General features: G+C 45.2%; 1 protein-coding gene across 1 annotated transcript in view; it reads right to left on the bottom strand.

Moving 5' to 3' along the window:
• The window catches only part of CHCHD6 (coiled-coil-helix-coiled-coil-helix domain containing 6), a 110,820-nt gene extending 92,741 nt beyond the window's left edge, over window positions 1-18,079 (bottom strand). Inside the window, exons 1-4 of the mRNA XM_040568858.1 lie at window positions 17,879-18,079; window positions 15,731-15,854; window positions 14,485-14,554; window positions 12,992-13,136 (exon numbers count right to left, since the gene is read on the bottom strand). Coding sequence (XP_040424792.1) covers window positions 12,992-13,136; window positions 14,485-14,554; window positions 15,731-15,854; window positions 17,879-18,064 — 525 coding nt within the window. The 5' untranslated portion in view covers window positions 18,065-18,079. The remainder of the gene's footprint in view (window positions 1-12,991; window positions 13,137-14,484; window positions 14,555-15,730; window positions 15,855-17,878) is intronic.
• Between the last annotated feature and the right edge of the window lie 1,411 nt (window positions 18,080-19,490).

The following is a 19,490-nucleotide window of genomic DNA, read 5'->3' as shown; positions in this document are numbered from 1 at the left end:
ATGAAATTTCGGTCCAAATCAGTGTGCATTTTAACTCTTAAAATAGGCAAATGACTTGCTGAACTCTACAGTGAAGCCTAACCCAGCTCAACAGCAACATCTGCTGGCCAGCGAGCAACAATATCAGATTAGTTTAATTATATGGAAGGCTTTGGTTTTGTTCTAGACAAAGATGTGAATTTTCACTGCAGTTTAAGAATGCCCAGTAAGATGCATTTGATGTGCAGAAAACAGATCTAACTGCTAAACACGCGCAAACAACAAAAGGCACAACTCTGCACGCACACATAGTCAGAAAAGCGTCATCTACCATTACCTACCCCTGAGATATTTGACATCAAAACACTGAAATTAAGAGGGGTTAAAATTCATGCTAGTGAGACTATGCAGGAGAAAATGTCTTCTGTCCAACTGCTTCAGTCGCATCTGAAGAACACCCAAGGTACCTCCTGAACTGCTTTCTTTCCCAAGGGAGCAACCAGCGTGTGAAAGGCCTGAGGCAGCAAGGTATTTACCAACTACACAAGCCCCACCTTACAAGAGAACGATAGCTAGGGCCATTAGAGCTCCTTTCCCTCCAGACACCTTAACACATTCCTTATTAACCTTAGAAAATAAGCCTGCTACAGCAGAATGACATTACTGGAGCATGAGAACAGCTAATGGTCCTCACTTAATTTGAGCACAAACTGACACTCTAGATTAATTACAGTGAAAACTCTCATTTTTACCCCAGATGCATAAAACTCGGCAAACTACTTCTAAGCTATTCTAAAGAAAAGAAAATGCAAGTTGCTGTTAACAACTTCAAGGCTGCACTTAGACCTTCTGCATCACCTGGCACAAGGCCACGGTGACCTGAGAGCCTGGTAGTTAGTTACACAGGCAGAGTAAGAGGTGCTGATATGCTTCACTTCTGTTACCAGTGAAGGAACCAGATCACGTTCTTATGGGAACGCTGGGCACCACCTCTTACAGGTCACCCTACAACAGGAAATCACAGGGAAGTAGGGTTTTAACAGAACTCTATGATAACCTTCAGTAGCACAAAACTTAGGAAAATTACACTACAAATGCAGAGCCTTGAACAGGAAATGGCATGCAGGGTGAGGAGGGCAAACTTTTAAATGATAGAAAACTATAGGCTGGAATGACATTCATTATCTTTAAAAAAATCAATCAGTTTGCTTTGCAGCTTGAGGCTCTCACACTTTTTCAAGTTTTGTACCTGAAAAAAAAAATATATTTTGCCCTGAAAAAAATCAGGGAAGAGGATTTAGGAAATATTAAAGTTCAATTGCAACTATATGGTTTTGTTGTTTAAAACAAAAAAGTGTTCCCAATTCCCCTTTCCCACATCTAGCTGTTGAAATGGGAGAGCATATCATAGGAAAACAGAAAAATGAGTGATTGTTCAGGTCCTCAACAGGGAAGAGAACAGCTTTTCTAGGGAACTGTTTGTGTATTGGAAGTTCAGAAAATAGAGAGGGGAGCTGGTTTCAGTTTGACAGTGCCAAATTACAGCTATAGCAAGATGAACACCAAGAAACAAATCCATTCTGCTCAGAGGTTGGACAGAAGGGAAAAGGAGAGAGAAGAGATATGAGCCCGTGTGTTTAGGAAAAGAAAGGGGCTTGAAGTTATCTGCTAGAAAGTGAACGACATTTTCCATGGCAAAAGCATTAGACTGAAGATACAGCGAATATACACGGCAAGCTCTCGTTCCTAACTACAAGAGCAGTGGTTATTTAACAAATGTATCCTTACCATAAAGTGCTATTTGAGCAGGTATTAAACCATGGAGCTTTTTTCTTTTGGACAGTAATTATACATAGCCCTGCTCTATCTGTCTGTTTGATCAATTTTTACTCTCAACTCATACAGCATCATCCTTCAAGTTTGCCCATTATCACAAAGTCTTCAAGGCTAAAAAGGCTCCAACCCCCCAATGCAACATGCAGACAGGAAGAAAGCCAGTTAATTCTCTAATTCCTTCTCTCCCTCATAAGCTTGCAGGTGTTCTATTTTCATTGTCTAAAAATCAAAGAGAAAATCATAAGCTCATTTCCTCTCCCCTAGTACAGTCCCTTTCAAGAAGCTACTCTCCGTCAAGTTTTACTCAGCACTCATAAATAATACAGATAATTGCAGATGGCCATAACAAACAAGCAAGAAAGTGTACATATATAGTACAAAGGAAGCAATAAAAATTCTGAGGTGCTCCAAAAGCAGAAGGAATTCCTGGCAAATAGCAGAAGTTGCGTCCAGGTCATGTTTTTAGTTGATGTAAGGCAATCGGAGCCAAAAATAATACAGAGACAGACTTCAGACAAAGTTAAACAAGGCTGCTGGCAGCTCGCTCCCCTCTGAAGCATTTATTCCCCACCCCCTCCCCCCGTGCAATATGCATAGCTATTTCTTCTCTATGCGTTTGCATTAGGAAGTGGGAATGCTGCTCATGGAAAGATAGGTTTAAAACCGCTGAAACTCCAAAATACATCAGCACTGTGCAATTAGGAAGATATTATGCTGACTGTAATAAGAAACTCTAAGAGAGTCCAGCCAGCTGCCCAAGAGTTAACATAATGCATTTCTCATCAAAACCTCTTCCAAGAGGTTAAGCACACAATAGACTATCTAAAGCACAGCTAGAAAGGCTGCTTGAAATTCCACACATGTGCCTCAGCAATGTATTTCTATTAATGTCCAGTGTGTGTCAGCGTGAAGATAAGGTACCAACATCATGTCCAACCAGCCAGCTAGAGAATGGGACGCCGTGTAAAACATTGTCTGGTACTTAGAATCGCGGAGAACAGTGGCGCTTGCAATCTCACCCTCCGCACACGTGGCTGATAACGCCACCACCGAGAGCGGCAGCTGGAGCAAACCGTCCTGCAGCTTCGGGAAACTAAAAAGGCAGAGAGAGACAGGGAGGGAGAGGGAAGCACACAAGAATTGAAATAAACTTCATCAGCGAACAGAAGCATGTTGTAGGATGTCCAGCAGTAGCACAGGGTATAATTGAACTGGGAAAAGCCTCAGTGAAATTTGCTCTTCGTATCAGCTTGCTGTAACTTTCTTTGAAGATGACAAATAAAGAAATAACCTCAGTGCTTACTTTGCTTTTCCCCCTCATACCATGTACTCTCAGCTTCGTCTCCTAGTACAATCCAGGAAGGCTATTTGTCATGGGAGCCTTGTCGGAGACATTTGATTCGAGGAGCTGTGATCCTGAACAGGGCACAACTGGTCTGCTGGGCCTGGCATTCAGGGCTCGAGAAGCCCACACACCAGCACGAGCAGCTGCTGTATGGGAACCCGCTGGAACACCCCACGTGGGCTGTGCTGTGCGCAGATGGGCGTTACACACAGTAACGTCCAGGCGGTCAGGAAACCTACTAGCTGAACAGCTTAGGTATATAACCTGCAGCTTAACTGCCTGTGGGTCAAGGCGCGGAAGGCGGTGATCCTGACCAGGAGACCACTGCGTATTGAGGAGGTAGAGACCGAACCCGCGCAGGCACAGTGCCGTGCGGTGTTGCTCATGCAGCATGGCCTTCGGGCCTGTGCTGTGCTGCAGGATAAAATCGCCCAGCTCAGCACAACCCAGGAGTCTGCGGGCAGCTCGCCCTCGGGACCGGCAGTTATGGCACCTTTATCTAAAAGCGCAGCAAGAAGCTCTCATGTGAACATCCTTTATGAATAGTTGCTTCTTAAACAGCCGTATTACAAGAATGTAATACAGTTATATTATAAAAATATAATAGCTTGACTGACAGAAAAAGAGGAACCTCTCCACAGATGGGATCTGTGCAGCATGCCATGGGAAAATCTAGAGGGTCCATGCTGTGTAAAGCAGGGCTCCCAGCACATGAAGGGGTGTCAGATTTACTTGCTATCTGTACTCTTTTTATTCTATCTCATTGAAAGAGCTGTTTTATTAGCCCCTCAGGATCCAGAAAGAACCCTGCACCATTTCTCTCTCAGCATCCTGGTGCAGAAGCCTCTTCCCATCTCAGGTACAAGCAACTTCCTTACCACCCCCTCTGTTGCCAGCGAGGCTCACTTCAAGACATGTACATCAAGGCTCCAAAGCAAGGCAGCAGAAGCATCAAAGCTAGTTTTCATGGCATTTAGGGAATGTGACAGAAATGACATCCGGCAAGCGGTCACCTACCTCACATCCCCATCATCCGAGTGCAAGACCAATCTGATTTCCATTCAGTGCAAACTTATTTCCTAGCTATTATATTAGCCCTTTAAATTTGTAATCTTGCTCTCTTTTTAATAACACTTTCATTCTCAAACATCTCAAGGATATTTTCAAGCTTGTTTCTAAGGCTCATTGATTCAGGATTCAAACACTGTCATTTTGTAGATAGAATACAATGAACGCTGGAAAGTTATAACCAAGTAACAAGTGAGATGCACGCTCCCAAATACATAAAACAGAAAAACAAAATGATAATCCAAAAATAAAAAGTTTAACCAAGCTTGTGGGAACTGTATTTTGTACTTTACACCTACAACAATCTTATACCACAAGCCGTGCTGGCTCGTACAGAAGGAAAGGCTACTGAAACACCCCCATGCACTATCAAATGTAATATCTAGTTGTAGATAGGGAAAAAGGAAGACTAATCCTATCTTTTGCTTCTTAAACAACAGAATGGCTTTACTGTAACCCATAACTAGAAGGAATTAATCTGGAAGAAGTTTCTGTGGAATATATGAACTTTGTAGACAAAAGGAAGTGAAACATGGGGAAAAGAGAATTGAAGCCGAGACAGGGGAATTAGGCAGCACCACAGACAACTTCAATTTGTTGCAGCTGTAGGATTTAAAAAGAGGCCAACCTTGTGATAACGTCCCTTAGCCCAAGAGACTACAAAAATGAGAAGCTCACAAACGACCATCAGCTGCTGAAATCTGCAAAAACTCTCCAAACACAAATTAACCTTCAGAGTCGGGAGATAAAAGACTAGCTGCAAAAATTGGAAGTTGTTCAAAAAAAATGCTATAAATGTCTGACAAATCATAGCAGCAGTAGCAGGGAAAATAAGGAGTACAGATGCAGCATCTTACCCCCAGCCAGATAACACCTTTGCCTTTCCTCAAGAGAAGATGGAGAAAGAATTTACTCTTTTAAAATCCTGGTTGGTTTTATTAAACATTCTGCACAATTGTCTTAGTTAAACTTAGACCTCACTGGTGCTTCAGAGGCCAAAAGTTAGTAGCTTGCTGGAGGTTACACACATGTAGATCCTTGTCATGCCAAGTTTAAATTTAACGCAAACCTTTCCGAAGTCCACCATCTAATACTGCAAGATTACTTTCTATAGGGATTCCTTAAACATTTAATGGTTTCATAAAAAGAATTAATTCTTTCACTGCAGAAGCGCACCCACTTCTGCTACAGAAGACAGCAGCCAGAGAAGAACCCAACCGTGGAGGAGAACGAGGGATGTTCTGTCCAGAGGCTATATAGATTAACAGGCCACTAACTTTCAAGACTCTGCTGATTAACATGCATTCCTCAAAGGAAAGTGCAGAAAATAAAAGAAAAAAAAAAAGACAGCGAGACTGAGAGGAATAGAAGGAACAAGATCTGAAGCTACTCGCAATCCAGCTATTTAATTCCCCTATCAATAGCTTGCAACACAGAAAACAACACATGGAGCTACAAAACCCAGCCCAGAGTCCTCACCAGGGGAAGAAAAGCAGACTGCTTCCAAGTGTTCTGACTCTGCCTCGTATGCAGCAGGAGGTCTCCATATCAAGCATTAAAAACGCACAGAAACGGAACGCATAACCTTATTAATGCTGCTACTAAATAGACTTTTTCAGGTCAAAAAATAGTCTAAAATATAAAAATAAAGACAGGAGACTCAGAACTAAGGGCTGTCTGACTCTTCGGATAGCCCGTTGGCACTCGGTGACACACCGCCTGCTAATTAGAAGCACCAACACCAAAGAGACCGTGCTCGACCACGCGCCTCACAGCAGACAGCTCATCAGAGGCTGAGGCAGCCTTTGGTAAAGGCAAAGGAATACTGCACATCTGTTAATTATCAAGTCCTGACCCAGAAAGAATTTTAAAAAGCAATTTTAAAAAATTAAGGCTATTTAAAAATAAACACCAGTTATGACACTACAGGTTAAGATCTGAATTTCCTAAGATCTGTTCAAACACTTCAGCTGTTCAAGGCACACATTTGTTGCTGAAGTTTTGTGTGCCACAAGCTCTCAGCTAGCAGCAGTTACTGCCTAGTGGGATCGGCTTTTGCCAGCAGGAGCCCCTTCCAGAGGTGCCATACCTTCAGCCAGCTCTGCTCAACACGTAGTTCTTCACAGAGAGAAACCATCTGGGAGTGTCACACGTACACGTGCCCTGGTTTTTCAATATACACGTTAAGAGACAATGACAGGGCCTTTTTTGTAATAAATCACTAAGGCTTAAATCAAAAAAAAAAAAAAAAAAAATCTACATCCTTCCATGTATGTCAACATCTTTAAAAGGCAGTTTTATTCAGTTAGTGAAAGCAATCGGAAACAACCACATTGCAACTTCTAGCCAAAGCCACCACCACTCATGCTAACCCAGGCAGATTTCCTAGCTGGTTGTGCACGCACTAAGGGTATGTGAGTGCTCCGCAAACAGCCAAACCACTAGGAGGTGCCGCTCCTACCACTGGCAGTACCCAAATTACACGTACAAATTTGTGTTCTAGTAGCTAAATGCACCAGTCATTTTCCAAACAAAATATAAACACGGATCTGAAGAAAGTGTCATTCCTGTAATAAACACACGTAGGTACTTGTTGCTAATCACAAGTGATAACATCCCTGAAAAAAATCAAATGTGAAGACAAATAACTGGACTTTTTCCTCATTTTGCACTATTATTTCCTGACTTAATTCAGTGTTTTCTGCTTCACCCACAAAAAAAAAAAGTTTCAGTCAAGAACCTTTTACAGAAAGAACAACTCAAGACTAAAACCCAACATCCGTGTTAGCAAAGTCTCCCCCAAGAACCAACTATTTCCTACATACAGACTTGCAACTCTTAAAATAGAAGGGTTTTAGCTCAATGTGCTACATTTTAACTGCAAAGCAAACAGACCACAAAACTGCCCTGAGGTGAGCAGCATCCAAACCTAAGGCAAAACTCACAGGGGCGGTACCTGGGGCTTTCACTACATCAGTTCATATACCCAGGGAGGGGAAAAAAAAGTACACAAACCAAGGCCAAGTGTTGGTGATAGAGGCCTGACCTTAAAAACGCAGCCTCGCCTCACTGCTGTCCCCACGCTGTCACAAACACCCCGCTGCTCCTGGGCCTCAGTTGGCCGCTGCAGCTTGTTGTCACAATGGGAAGAGATTACGCGCAACAAAAGCCCAGCCTAATCCAGGGATGTTTACCTGCGGGTTAATCAGCGAGGATGAAGCTGATCCCCAGCTTACCACAAAGTAAATGAAAGCCTTAACAAAACTAAATCGTGTTCAGCACCATGTTTAAAGCCATCTTCAGTCCCAGTTCAGCTGCATCTCTCTGCAGCTGATACTGGTTGACAACACTGGGCAAAAAGCATAAAGTTGGCCTGAAACTTCATCAGTGACCTTGAAACCTAACAAAAACTTTCCAGAAATGGGCATTGACTTATTCCTTTCCCTCCTGGGGGCCAACGCCCCCCCCAACCCACACTATTCCAGCTGATCGCTCCCCTACTACCACCACTTTATAGCAAGCAACGTACAGGCTATTAAGCTTTCACCAATTTTACCTCCACATTCTTTGAATTGGAGAAGAAAACATAACAGTTAAAATGGCAACAGGCATTTTTAACTGGTATGCATTAAACATATACGCTATGTACACTAAAACAAGGGTATAAGCATCCAATGCACTCAACGTGGAAAGCTCAAGAGTTCAGAATCCCACACGCACCAGACCACACCGATATCAAAACCCACTGTCCTGATCAAAGTCGCTCCTGCTCAACACACGCCCTTCCTCTCTCGCTGATTCAGGAGGGCTCCGAAGAGCACACAGCTCATTTCTGGCCAACAAATCATTCGAAAAGAACCCAGCAGCCTATGACCACTTATCACCAGCCGCTGGAGCAACAGGACAAACCCTTCCTCCTGTGAGGATTTCCTCCCACACTCACATCCCAGGCCTACTAACCACAACGGTGCAGAGCTGGAGCCACCAGAAAGCAGGGGCTGCCGCCCAGCGAGCAGAGCATGTTATTTATTTGTAAATTTATAGAAGTCACCAAATTCCCGGGAGCACTGGGAATGGTGAACCATTTGTCATCAACCGCTGGCGAACGGCTTTCCCAGCAATTTAGGAGTTGTGTCCAGGCTGGTTTCGCACAGCAAGTAATGCCCTTCAGTCTTGTCTGAAACAGCTAATTCTGGTGCAAAGTTTGTCCTACCATCACCCCATTTCTGAATTCATTCTTTCAAAGTGGTAAGGAAGACGACGACTCTTGGTCAATAACTCTGACAAAGCCATTATCCGAGGGGTTTTAAATGGGGAGATAAGAACTTCAGGGCTTTGCACAAATCATATTAGTTCAATTCTGAAATCCGCGTAATGCTTCTTTTCAAAGTATTAATTTCATTTATTCTATTTGCTCTCCCTCTGTCCTGATAACACAGGCATACATGGCCCCTAAATGAGATCCTCCTATTTTATAAGTTATAATCCTCCCTTTCTAGAGTAGTAATGAGATGTCTTCGCTTAATCGCGTTTATTCTCTCCCCCCAGCTCCTGCTTTTCTCCATCCCCATTCCACATTGATTTGTTTCAAAGGTTTCAGCAAAAACCATCAGGCTGGGAGTCACTGGCTCCAAGACGAAGGCTCATGATGCATATGCTGCACAGCCTTAGGAGATTACAAAAGCAGAAAGGGAAAAAAAGTTTCTTTTGTTGGTAAAAAAAAAAAAAAAAAAGAAAAAAAGAAAAGAAAGCAAGCCTGAAGAACCAAGAAGTTGAGAGATTAGGTTTTGATTAACTGGAAATTAAATAGGAAAGATTCAAGGTTTAGGAAAAGGCGAGACTATTCACAAAACATCCAAGCAATTAAATAACTTGACTATGACAACTTCAGAAATTCCTTGTGCTAGAATTAAAAAATAAAAAATAAAGATGGCTGTACTGATTCTTGTTTATTTCACACGAGACTTAAGGTATGCTACTAGCATCAGTTAAACATCCTAGGCACTGCTCTGAAGTTCTGTACATATTATCCCTGTTGTACTCAAAGTGCTCATGGCATTAAATTATTTAAGAATCCAGCCAGCACCATGATCCTGCAGCAATGTACAAACAAAACATGTTCTCTCTAATATAAACTGGTGAGACTTCTTCCACAGGAGCTTAGCAGACTGCTTCCATCTGAGCCAGTCCCACGTGGTTAATCAAAACCCATATTCACTCCAAGAGTGAAGTGAATGCTGCAGTGTTTCCACTTATAGAGGTGTTTAGCTTCTTAAACTTCATGGAGTTTTAGTCATAACCTAAAGGTATCTAGAATCTAAGTACCCTGTTCAGAAGCTAAGTACCTTGTTCAAAGTCATAAAAAAAAAGATCAAGACAAAAATGTAGAACAGAACCCACGTTCTTAACTCTCAAACCCTCTTGCAACCAGTGAACCGCTAGGAAAAAAAACAACCAGTTTTAATCTGCACCCTGCCCCATCAATGACGAAGTAACTGGCCCCAGAAACTGACAGCAAGTTCCCTACCAAATGTTATTTGTAGTCCGTGCTCTCAGCAGGACACTGCACAGTATCACAGAAGCACGTTACAGAGATGCTGTTAATAATAGAAGTCGGGACAAAAACCATAAAAACAGATTAAATGACAAGTTATGTCCAACACAAGCAAAATGAAATTGTTTCAAAATACAGCTATCATATTTGGATTTAAGGTCCACAAGTGGTAAAGTTACAGGAGAATATTGCAGCACTACTAGAGACAACTGTACGAGGGAAGGCTACCAGCGACCAAGCTACTGATACAGTGAGGGCACAGAGCAGCACAAGACCTTACTGCAAGTATCAAAACAATAATAAAACTAAACCTTACTACTGATACATGGCATCATTTTCAATTCTTACTAAATTAAGTGCTGTTAGAAGCAAATTATTCATTTGTTATTTCCTTCATAGGAGTTGTCCCATTTTTCACTGGTTTCCCTAGTAGGTCATAACAAACAAAACAGAACAAAAAAAAAACACCACAAAAACACACTAAAAACTGAAAGCTGTTTCCCTTATAAACTTCAGCAGATAATTTCCAGTTCCATCTGCACCTAGACTACCACCAGGTACACCTAATTCCACTACTCTTCTGTTTGAAAGAGAAGACAGATACAGATGAGATGAAAGAGCAGCTCACATCCGTTATTTGCTTCATATTCTGGGGCTAGAAAGCAAAAAAGCGAGCAAAAACCATTCGAACACTGCTCCAAATAAAGGAAGAAAACAATACTGGAAGACAAAGGACAGATATGATTTGAGTAGGATTAAGAAAGTAGAATAAGGTGACCATGCCTGAAAGGAAACTGTAGCTGAGATAAAGCAAATCTGATAGGGATTCCAATCATTTAAAAAGGCTGGCAAGAACAGTTACTGCTTAGGAAGACACCTAGAAACCAACAGACAATAGCTTTGACCTCATCTTTGGAAGGACAGGCTAGACTATTCCGTTTTTAAGGATCTTAAATTTATGACTGATAAAGAGATAGTTAAAGAGCAATGAAATTTAACAGTTTCTCATTCTTGCGCCGCATTCCATGGCCACTATTTATCTTTTATGGGTTACACAGAGAGAGCCTGATCAGATTTTTGCAGACCATCAAGTTTGCAATATCTGGGTATGTGACAGTGCAGGATTAAAAGCTAATTCAGATAATAGAACAGCTTCTGTATGTTAGAGGTCAGGTCCCTACTCATTTTAGAGGTGCCCTCCTCGCACTCCACAAATATTGCCTGCCTTTGCTAGTCACGCATCTCCGAGGTTACTCTCTGCGTCTCACTGCGGGAGGGCAGGCTCTATTTCTGAGCTGGGCCTTATCTTCAGGCTGGGCACTAAATCCACCAGCCTCCCCCGCCCTCCCAGCCCCCTTTACAGAGCTTTGTTAATTGCATTCATAAAGATAATATTCTCTTTCTAGTGGGAAGAGAGTTAATATCGTGTCCGCTGGCCCAGACCTGCTGTTCAGAGGAATGGCAGTCACCTGCCTCAGACGTGGCTCTCCTAAGGCTCAGCACTCACCGACTTCCCGTGGTCAGGGTACAAGCTGCCAAGCAGAAGCTTCCTACAACGCAGCAATTCCCAAGCTACACCCAGCAGAGCGGCCTGAGACCTACCAACTCAGCCACATGCAGTAGGCTGCCAGACTGTCAGAGCGTAAATGGGTCCAAACCCCCATGGGGACATCCTCACAGAAGGCACGCTCGGCAGCGACTGTTAAGCACCAAGGCAACAAAACAGCCTCTTGTCCAAGAAGGCTCTAAACCCCAGAAGTTGCCAGGGTATGGAGGTGGGAAGCACCACTCTACGTCTGCCCTGTTCTCACATTCTGCGTAAGCATCCGCCGTGGGTCACTGTTAGAGACAGACTACAGCTAGAACCTTCTGTCCAAACCATTACGGCGATGCTCACTTACATTTTATTTATTCACCCCGCAGATTTATAACCTCAAACTGCTTCCCAGCCCAGTCACGAGCCCGGGTAAGCCATGCCTATTGCTATTCACCAGGCAGAAAACATGCTCACAGAAGGGCTCTTCGCTTAAATCAAGTGCGTGCAACACATCAGTAGGATGGAAGACACACAAATAAAGATAACATTCCTCAAGTCTGCCCTCTTCCTAAGCTGTCCCTTCAGCATGCAGTAGGCAAAGAGAATTACCCTCAGCCCAGCTCTCTCAATAAACTTTTCAAACACCACAGCCTGTACTGGGAGTGGCTGACAGAATTAACTTCCTCCCCAGCAGCCCGTGTAGTGCCGTGCTCTGCACCGGTGGCTGGAGCAGCGATCACATCACACCACTGCTCTGCCCGCTGCTGAGCCGTGCTGGCACAGCACCAAGACCCTCTCCACACACCCCCAGAGCCATCTGGGGGTGGGAGCAAGAGGTGGGGAAGAGACACCACCAGGGCAGCTGACCTAAACCAACCAAAGGGATATTCCATACCATATCACAACATATTCAGCAATAAAAGCTGGGGAAGGGGAAGTGGGGGAGGGTCTTGTTATGAAGACATCTGTCCTCCCAAACAGCCACCGGGCGTATTGAGGCCCAAGGTGTGGCCAAACATTGCTTGCTGATGGGAAGTAGAGAATTGTTCTCTCCTTGCTTCTGTGCAGCCTTTTGCTTGTTTTTTTCCCCTCCTCTTTCTTTTCCCTTTAATTAAACTATCCTTATCTTAACCTGTGAGCTTTTTTTTCCCCAATCATTATTTTCTTCCCTCCCCCTTCGAGCAGGAGGAGTGAAGGAGCAGTCGTGGTGGAGCTTAGCTGCCCATCAGGGTGAAACCACCACACAGTCTGCATGAACAGGCAGTTTGACTTCACTGCGGCAAGCACAATCAGCATCACCTCATCCGGGCTATACTGAAACACGCACTTCATATGCTTGCACTACCTGAGACAACCACCTCGTACAGGCTCGCACCACGCTGACCTACCGTTCATCCTTTTTCCCCCACAGCTAAGGCTGTCCTCAGCACAGTCACTGCTCCTGCCTTTCCCTGCAAGCTTGGCCTTGGAATCACTGCATGACAGGCTGCAAGCACAGCTTGCCAACTGCACTGTAAGCCAAAGAGTGAAGTGAGGAGTTACGAGGTGATGAGTGCCTCAGCCTCAGTCAGGTTCTAAACTCATCACACGAGTGACATTCAGCGAATCCCTTCGAGCTGAGAGATTTCAGTCTGTCCTGCGTGGGAGCACACTGGAGGTTTTTGTTACTCACCAGCTGGGCTGCTCTCTGCCTTTCTTCATTAGTGCTGCTCCTTTCCCGCTGAAGGGCAGTGTTCAGCGCCTCACCGGCCGCTTCCCTCTCTCTTTTGGCCAGCCGGAGCAGCTCCTCTTGGACCAGGGCCTGTTCCTGCTCATACCTGTAAGAGATCAGAGAAGGCGATCAGCAGACTTCTGGCAACAGGGTCACGGCTTAGCACGGACTAGCCCCGACCAGAGCCAAAGCGCAAACGCGTTATCGATTTGGTACAAAGCCTGCTCACAGCCCCTCCATTATCAGCAGGAATTCCAAGTCCAACAAACTGTAAACATGACCTGCAAACTTCACTGTCACACAGCACAGACAACAACAGTACACTGAGCACCTTAGAAGCTTATATTTCAGTTATATTTAGCTCTATTAAGTGCTTAATTATCACCTGAAAACAGTGATAATAGAAGGCAGTTAGCTAAATAAATAGATACTGCTTTGGAAAAAATCAAGAAACGTACTACAATAAAAGGAGTTAGTCTGACAGGGCTTCTTCTATTCTACAAGGGAAAAAAAAATCACAGAACAAATACAGTGACAGTGCTGAGAGAGCATCCTTGTCATGTCTATCGCCTGGACACCAGCATCTCAGAGACTGCCATGAAGGAAATTCAGTCTAATTCAAGCCTGGGGAATTCTACAAGCAAGCACCTTCAGTGTCTGGGTAACTCAGTGGCTTTCTGCTACAAAACTGCTGGCCTGCTCTTCAGGAAAAGACCGATTTTTACAGCATCTTTAAGAAAAGAAAACAGAGCAGAAAACAGGCCAGCAGTTTTGTAGCAGAAAGCCACTGAGTTACACAGACACTGAAGTTCTCACGGCCCTGCATACCTAGAACTAGGAGTAGACTCCTCTGGTTTTGATAGAGGACATTCTTCTTGTACTTTTTTTTCCCTTGCTCTTATGAATATCTTTAAAGATAAATGAATATAAAAAATTTAAATACCCTTGAATGAAAAAATTCATAGCACTCTAGTACTGGCTGACTGGCAGTAAGTCTAGTCTATGAAAAGGAGTCAGATACATAAAATGGATCTGATAAAGTTAGGTGTAAACTGAATTAAACCCATGACCACATCTGAGATTTAAAAATCCCTTAGTATCAAACACTTAGTTTCCCTCATTTGTCTCAGAAAAGGCAACTATACTCAAATTTAGGCTTAACTGGTCCTGCAATGCACATAATACACATTTTCTACAGTTACCAACTCTTTACATTGGTCCTCCCTATCTGTTTCTCCAAACACCACTCCATCTGCTCACAGCTCCCCCAGTCGCTCCTTTTGGCTAAGGTACAGGCTTATCTAAAAAAGGTGTTCAGTAGCCCTTAGCTGAACAAGGCTTCAAAGAGGATTCTCAGGCACTAAAATTTACAGTCACCGCACTCAGAGTGAAATAAATCATATATACAGTCGAAAAGGAGCTAAACCATGTCTTTTTCACAAACTTCACCTCACCTCCTGTACAATTCCTGCTCCGCAACTGAAGCCTTCTGACCAGAGTTACTTGCCATTGGTGGCTGGATCCCTAGAAAGAAGAACAGAAGCCTGTGACAAGTGTCATAGAAAACAGTCCGTCATCACATCATAAATTATTTGATAAGAAGAGAACACTTCATATGTGAGTGTTATCCCATCAAGAGAAAAAAACAATACACATAAAAAAGTCTGAAGAAAATGTAAATTTGATAGAGTTAAAATTCAGGAAAGAAAGACCCTGACAACACCGTCTTTCACAAGGCACACTGAACAAGGCACGCTATAGAAGTATCTAGGTAAAAATGTTAACCTACCCTCCCCACGCCCTGTTTTATACTGAAACATAAGCATAGTTTTAGTCCTACTTTCTATTTGCTTCTTCTAGCTCAACTAAGTCTTACCGTCAAGCTCCTGCTTTCCTTATAATTAGAAAGATCCCACAAGTAACAAATCTCTAACAGCAAACGCCTGGCTCATTACCTTCATGTTACTTTGGATGCCTTAAATACACACGAATAAAGTTTATCAACAAAGTATAGTTGAAAACTAACAGAAATCAAATCAATTTGAGACTTGTAAAGAAAGACAAGCTCAGAAATCACGTTCTCACCATCCACTTGGACTGTCACGTAAGCTGTGCTTAGTCAGTCCATCCTGCCCCCACAGCATGAGCTTATTTCCAAAGAACAACAAGCAGTATTTCCCCACCCATCTACAACATACTCCCTGGGCATGGAAAGGAGACAATAAATCAAGTTTCTACAAATAAAAGATAAAAATATTCTGCCCCGCTTACTGCATGTTTATTTGAAACCATTCTTAGAAACGTTCACAAAGTGATACAAGTTCATTAACGCATCTAAGAAGAGTGGCATTCCAAAGCCAGAGAAGGAAAGGACCTAGCAAAACACGCTGTCTTACTTAAGGTCACACAACAACAGAAGTAGAAGGACAGCATTTCAACTGCTCCGACAGCCAGATGATACAGCCACCTTTCAGAAACACGTGAAATGTCACAGGACTGCAACGTCCAAGATGTTCAATGATGCCGATACCTACATATGTAAAAGTGTTATAGGCTAATCAAAGAGCTCCTCTCGTAACAGGGCAGCCTTGAAAAGATACACACATGCTATGTAACATCCGGCAGCAGTTAGCTAGCTTAGTTAGTCAGTTAGTTAGCAGAGAGGTGTGTCAAAAGAGTAGACCTGACAGGGACAGGTACCTGTAGGGGATTTGGGCTTCCCTTCTGCAGATGATGAAAACGGAGCTGTGCCGCTGGATGATCTCTGGTTGTCCCTTTTACTTTGTGGAGTTTCTTTCATTCGGTTTACTACATCTTCGGAGAGCTGAAACATGCATACATGCGAAAGGAATCAATTTAGCACTTTGCACACATATATTTCAGTATAAAAGTACCCAACTTGTTAGTTTTCATGTCACTGCAAGAATAGAATTGAACATAGAATCGAATATAGAACAGAGGGTGCCTTCAAAGCCCATCTACTCCAACTGCCTGACCACGTCAGGGCTAACCAGAAAGGTAAAGCATATTAATGCGGGCGTTATCCAAATACCTCTTGGCACTGACAAGCCTGGGGCATCAGCCACCTCTCTAGGAAGCCTGTTCCAGTGCCTGACCACCCTCCTGGTGAAGAAGTTGTTCCGTCTATCCAGTCTGAACCTTCCCTGACGCAGCTTTGTGCCGTTCCCCTGCGAACTGCCATCGGTTCCCAGGGAGCAGAGACCGGCACCTCTCCCTCTCTGCTTCCACTCCTCAGGAAGATGCAGAGAGCAGAGGCCACCTCAGAGCCTTGTTTTCTCCAGACTATGCAACCCAAGTGGCCTTCCAGCCCTTTTACCAGCACCTTGATGCTGATAAGAAGCATTGATAACAACGTTGGACAGGACTGGCCCTAGAACTGAGCCCTGGGGAGCACCGCTAGTGTTGAGCTCTGCTGTTGAGCCAGTTCATCACCCAGCATAGCGTGAGCTTGTTTCTCTCACAGGTGAACAATTCATCCAGAAGGATGCTGTGAGGGAGAGTATCAAAGGCCTTGCTAAAGTCCAGAAGGACTAGGTGCCATTAAGAAGCTGACCTTATCATAGAAGGAGACCAAATATTGCCACTTACGTCATGGGTGTTCTGCCCTCCCGCTTTACACTTTCACTGTTTACAAACACGCGTGTATGCGCACAGTGCCTTTGCAATAGGATTTGGTGAGAAATAACCCCAGATATGTAACGCCTACCACAAGAGAAATGACAGGGCAGCAAGGCAATGACAAGCAGCAATGCCAAGGCATCCCCACAGCAGGGGATGATAACGGGAGGACTATCGGTATCGATTCCAATACAGCTGAAAGCTAAGGACAGCATCTACTTGTTTTAGGAATTTAACCTTATTCTCTATGGAAAACCAGCCTTATTAGATAATACACAGTACTAGATAGTAGGTATCTCAAAAATAATTCAGTTCCACGTGAATTTAATGGAAATTAGTGGTGGTTGAAAGCCAGAATCCTATGTCAGCATCCCGTGGAAGCACACACCGACAGCAGTCGGCCTTCGGCAACCCCGGGCAGCGAGTCCGCAGGCACGTATAGGCACGGTGCTCTGCACCAGTCCCTCTTACCCTTAGAGACGTCCAAAGGAACAGAGAAATAAAGGGGCTATGGCAACTTTTGTTCTGCTTTTCTTGAAATGCACAGGCCTGTACAAAGCCAGACTTAGTTATGGGCAGGCCGAGCAGAATTACTTCTGTATATACAACTGCACAAGGCAAGGAACCTCTTTGGTACTAAGAGTTGGGAAGGGCTATTTCATTTCACAAAACAAACTAACAGAAAAACCAACAGAAGAGAAACTCTTCCTCCTGGAAGCCAGGCAGAGAGGCCTACAAGGCTGCGCACAGCCACCTGGACCTCACGAGGAGCTGCAGACGGCCAGGCACCGGGCAACGCAGATGGCCACCTTCATGGCGAGCTGATGGAGGTCGCTGTACCACCACCACCAGCAGCAGCAGGTTCCCCTGGCCCTGGGGGTGCTGAGCAGAGGGGCACCGGGCAGAGCCCAAGGGGCTGCCCCTCTCCTCTGCTCCTTTGGTGCTCCTCAGTCACGAGAAGCCGGGCGGGAGCCCCCTCACCCGCGCTGAGCGCCCTGAAAGGAGCCCGGCACGGCCTCGGGTGACTTCTGCGGGGCGAGCAGTGAAAACCTCAGAGCCGACCCTGACGGGACTCCCCGCGAGGGCTCGCTCCAAAGGAATTTTAGGGAGAAAAGCGCGGGGACGAGGCGATAGCAATAAAAAAAACAACGGGATTCAACGCGGAGGCGCCCCCCCGGCGCCGGGCCCGGCCCCTCCGCGCCCCCTCACCCTGACGCCCTGCAGCACCCGGACGCGGTCGCGCTCGTCCCGGCCGAAGGAGACGCTCCTGTCGCCCGGCCGGCTCCCGCTGCCCCCCATGCCGCCGGGGCGGCCGCCGGGGACACCGCTCTCCCCCGCTCCGACCCGAGCGGCAACACTCCCTTTCCGCCGCCTGCCAACACGCCCGCCTGCCATTGGTGGATGGCTTCCGGACGGCCAATAGCGCGGCGCGGTGCTGGCGGCGCGGCGCGGTGCAGGCTGGGGGTTGTAGTCTGCCGGCGGGGCGGGCGTGTTGGGAGTGTTTTCCCCTCATCCTTCGCGGTGCGATGTGCACCGTTAAACCCCTTTTTCCACGCATTTCTGCTCGTCATAGTAAGGGGGTGGTACTGGGGTGTTAGTCCAAACGACAGTGGATTGTACGCTGACAGGGTGAGCGGGTTGTGGTGCTGAGGAGAGCGGTTTCGCTCCCCCACACCAACCTGCCTTCGCGGTAACCAGCCCTCAAGGCTGGTAACAACACAGAGCGCCCCTAGAGAAAAAAAAATCAAAGTTTTCATGAGGGCACCAGCACATCCCTCTGTGAGCACCTTCTGCAGTACGCACCCGCAGCAGAACGGCTCAGATGTGGATTTGGCCCCAGGCCTTTGTCAGGCCTCCTCCTTCCCTCCCACACCCGTTGCTCTGTCCATCCTCCCGCCTTCACCTTCGGAGCAGGACCAAACCGCCCCCGCAGGCTTCCACTTCGATACGCTAAACGTGTGGGGGCTCTTTACTGGGTCAAAGTTATGGAAAGACAAAAATCCGACACACCTTACCACACAGAAAATGAAGTATGAAGGCGTGATGCTCGTCTCCGAGCCCCAAGGTTCTCCTCCAGGTTGCGGGAAATTGGATGAAGCAGAAGAGTGGCCCCACATCCTTCCCCTGCCCTTTCACCACACATTTCCCTGAGGCAGAGCAGCCCAAACACAGGGGGCATTCCCCTCTGCCACCCCAGGAATGCCTTGCCCGGCCTTACGCGCTGCCCCAGATCACGCAGACCTTTGCGGACACAGTCCCTGGCTCCAAATACAGCTGACCCACATGCTAAAGCAAGGGAGAGAAAAAAAAAAAGAGAAAAAAAAATAACACAAGCAGCTGGACCTAGAGACAGCAGTTTTGGAGGATCTTTTCCAAATAAACTTTCTGGATTCCTAGAAATACAGGCTACATGATGACCTATACAATTTTGTGCATCTGTGACTAGACAGATAATAGTTAATAAAGTCTCGGTATCATAGTTGAGCATCAGAACATTTTTAACTGTTTAATACTTGCCCTTCACTGCAGAGCCACAGCTGTCTCATCAACAGGGCTCTGTCCAGCCCTAAGGGAATATCTAGGACGCTGCTCTGCAAGATATCGCTATCTATGTTCTATAGCATGTTCCCAGGAGTGGGGAATACTTTGTTATTTGTGTAATACCTTGTACTTTGGGGACTTTTCCTATTGCTTGAGGTCCCGAGACTACAGAATAGTAAAGCAGCATTAGCTGTTTGCACAGCAGTACAGAAACATCGCACACACCAAGCTAAAGAGCAAAGCTCTCAGTAAAGCCAACAGCTAGCACCAAGGAAGAAGT

Source organism: Cygnus olor, chromosome 10 (genome assembly GCF_009769625.2).
Source record: "Cygnus olor isolate bCygOlo1 chromosome 10, bCygOlo1.pri.v2, whole genome shotgun sequence".
NCBI lineage: Eukaryota > Metazoa > Chordata > Aves > Anseriformes > Anatidae > Cygnus > Cygnus olor.
Note: the sequence above shows the minus strand (reverse complement) of the source record. Positions and strands in the feature narration are given on the sequence as shown.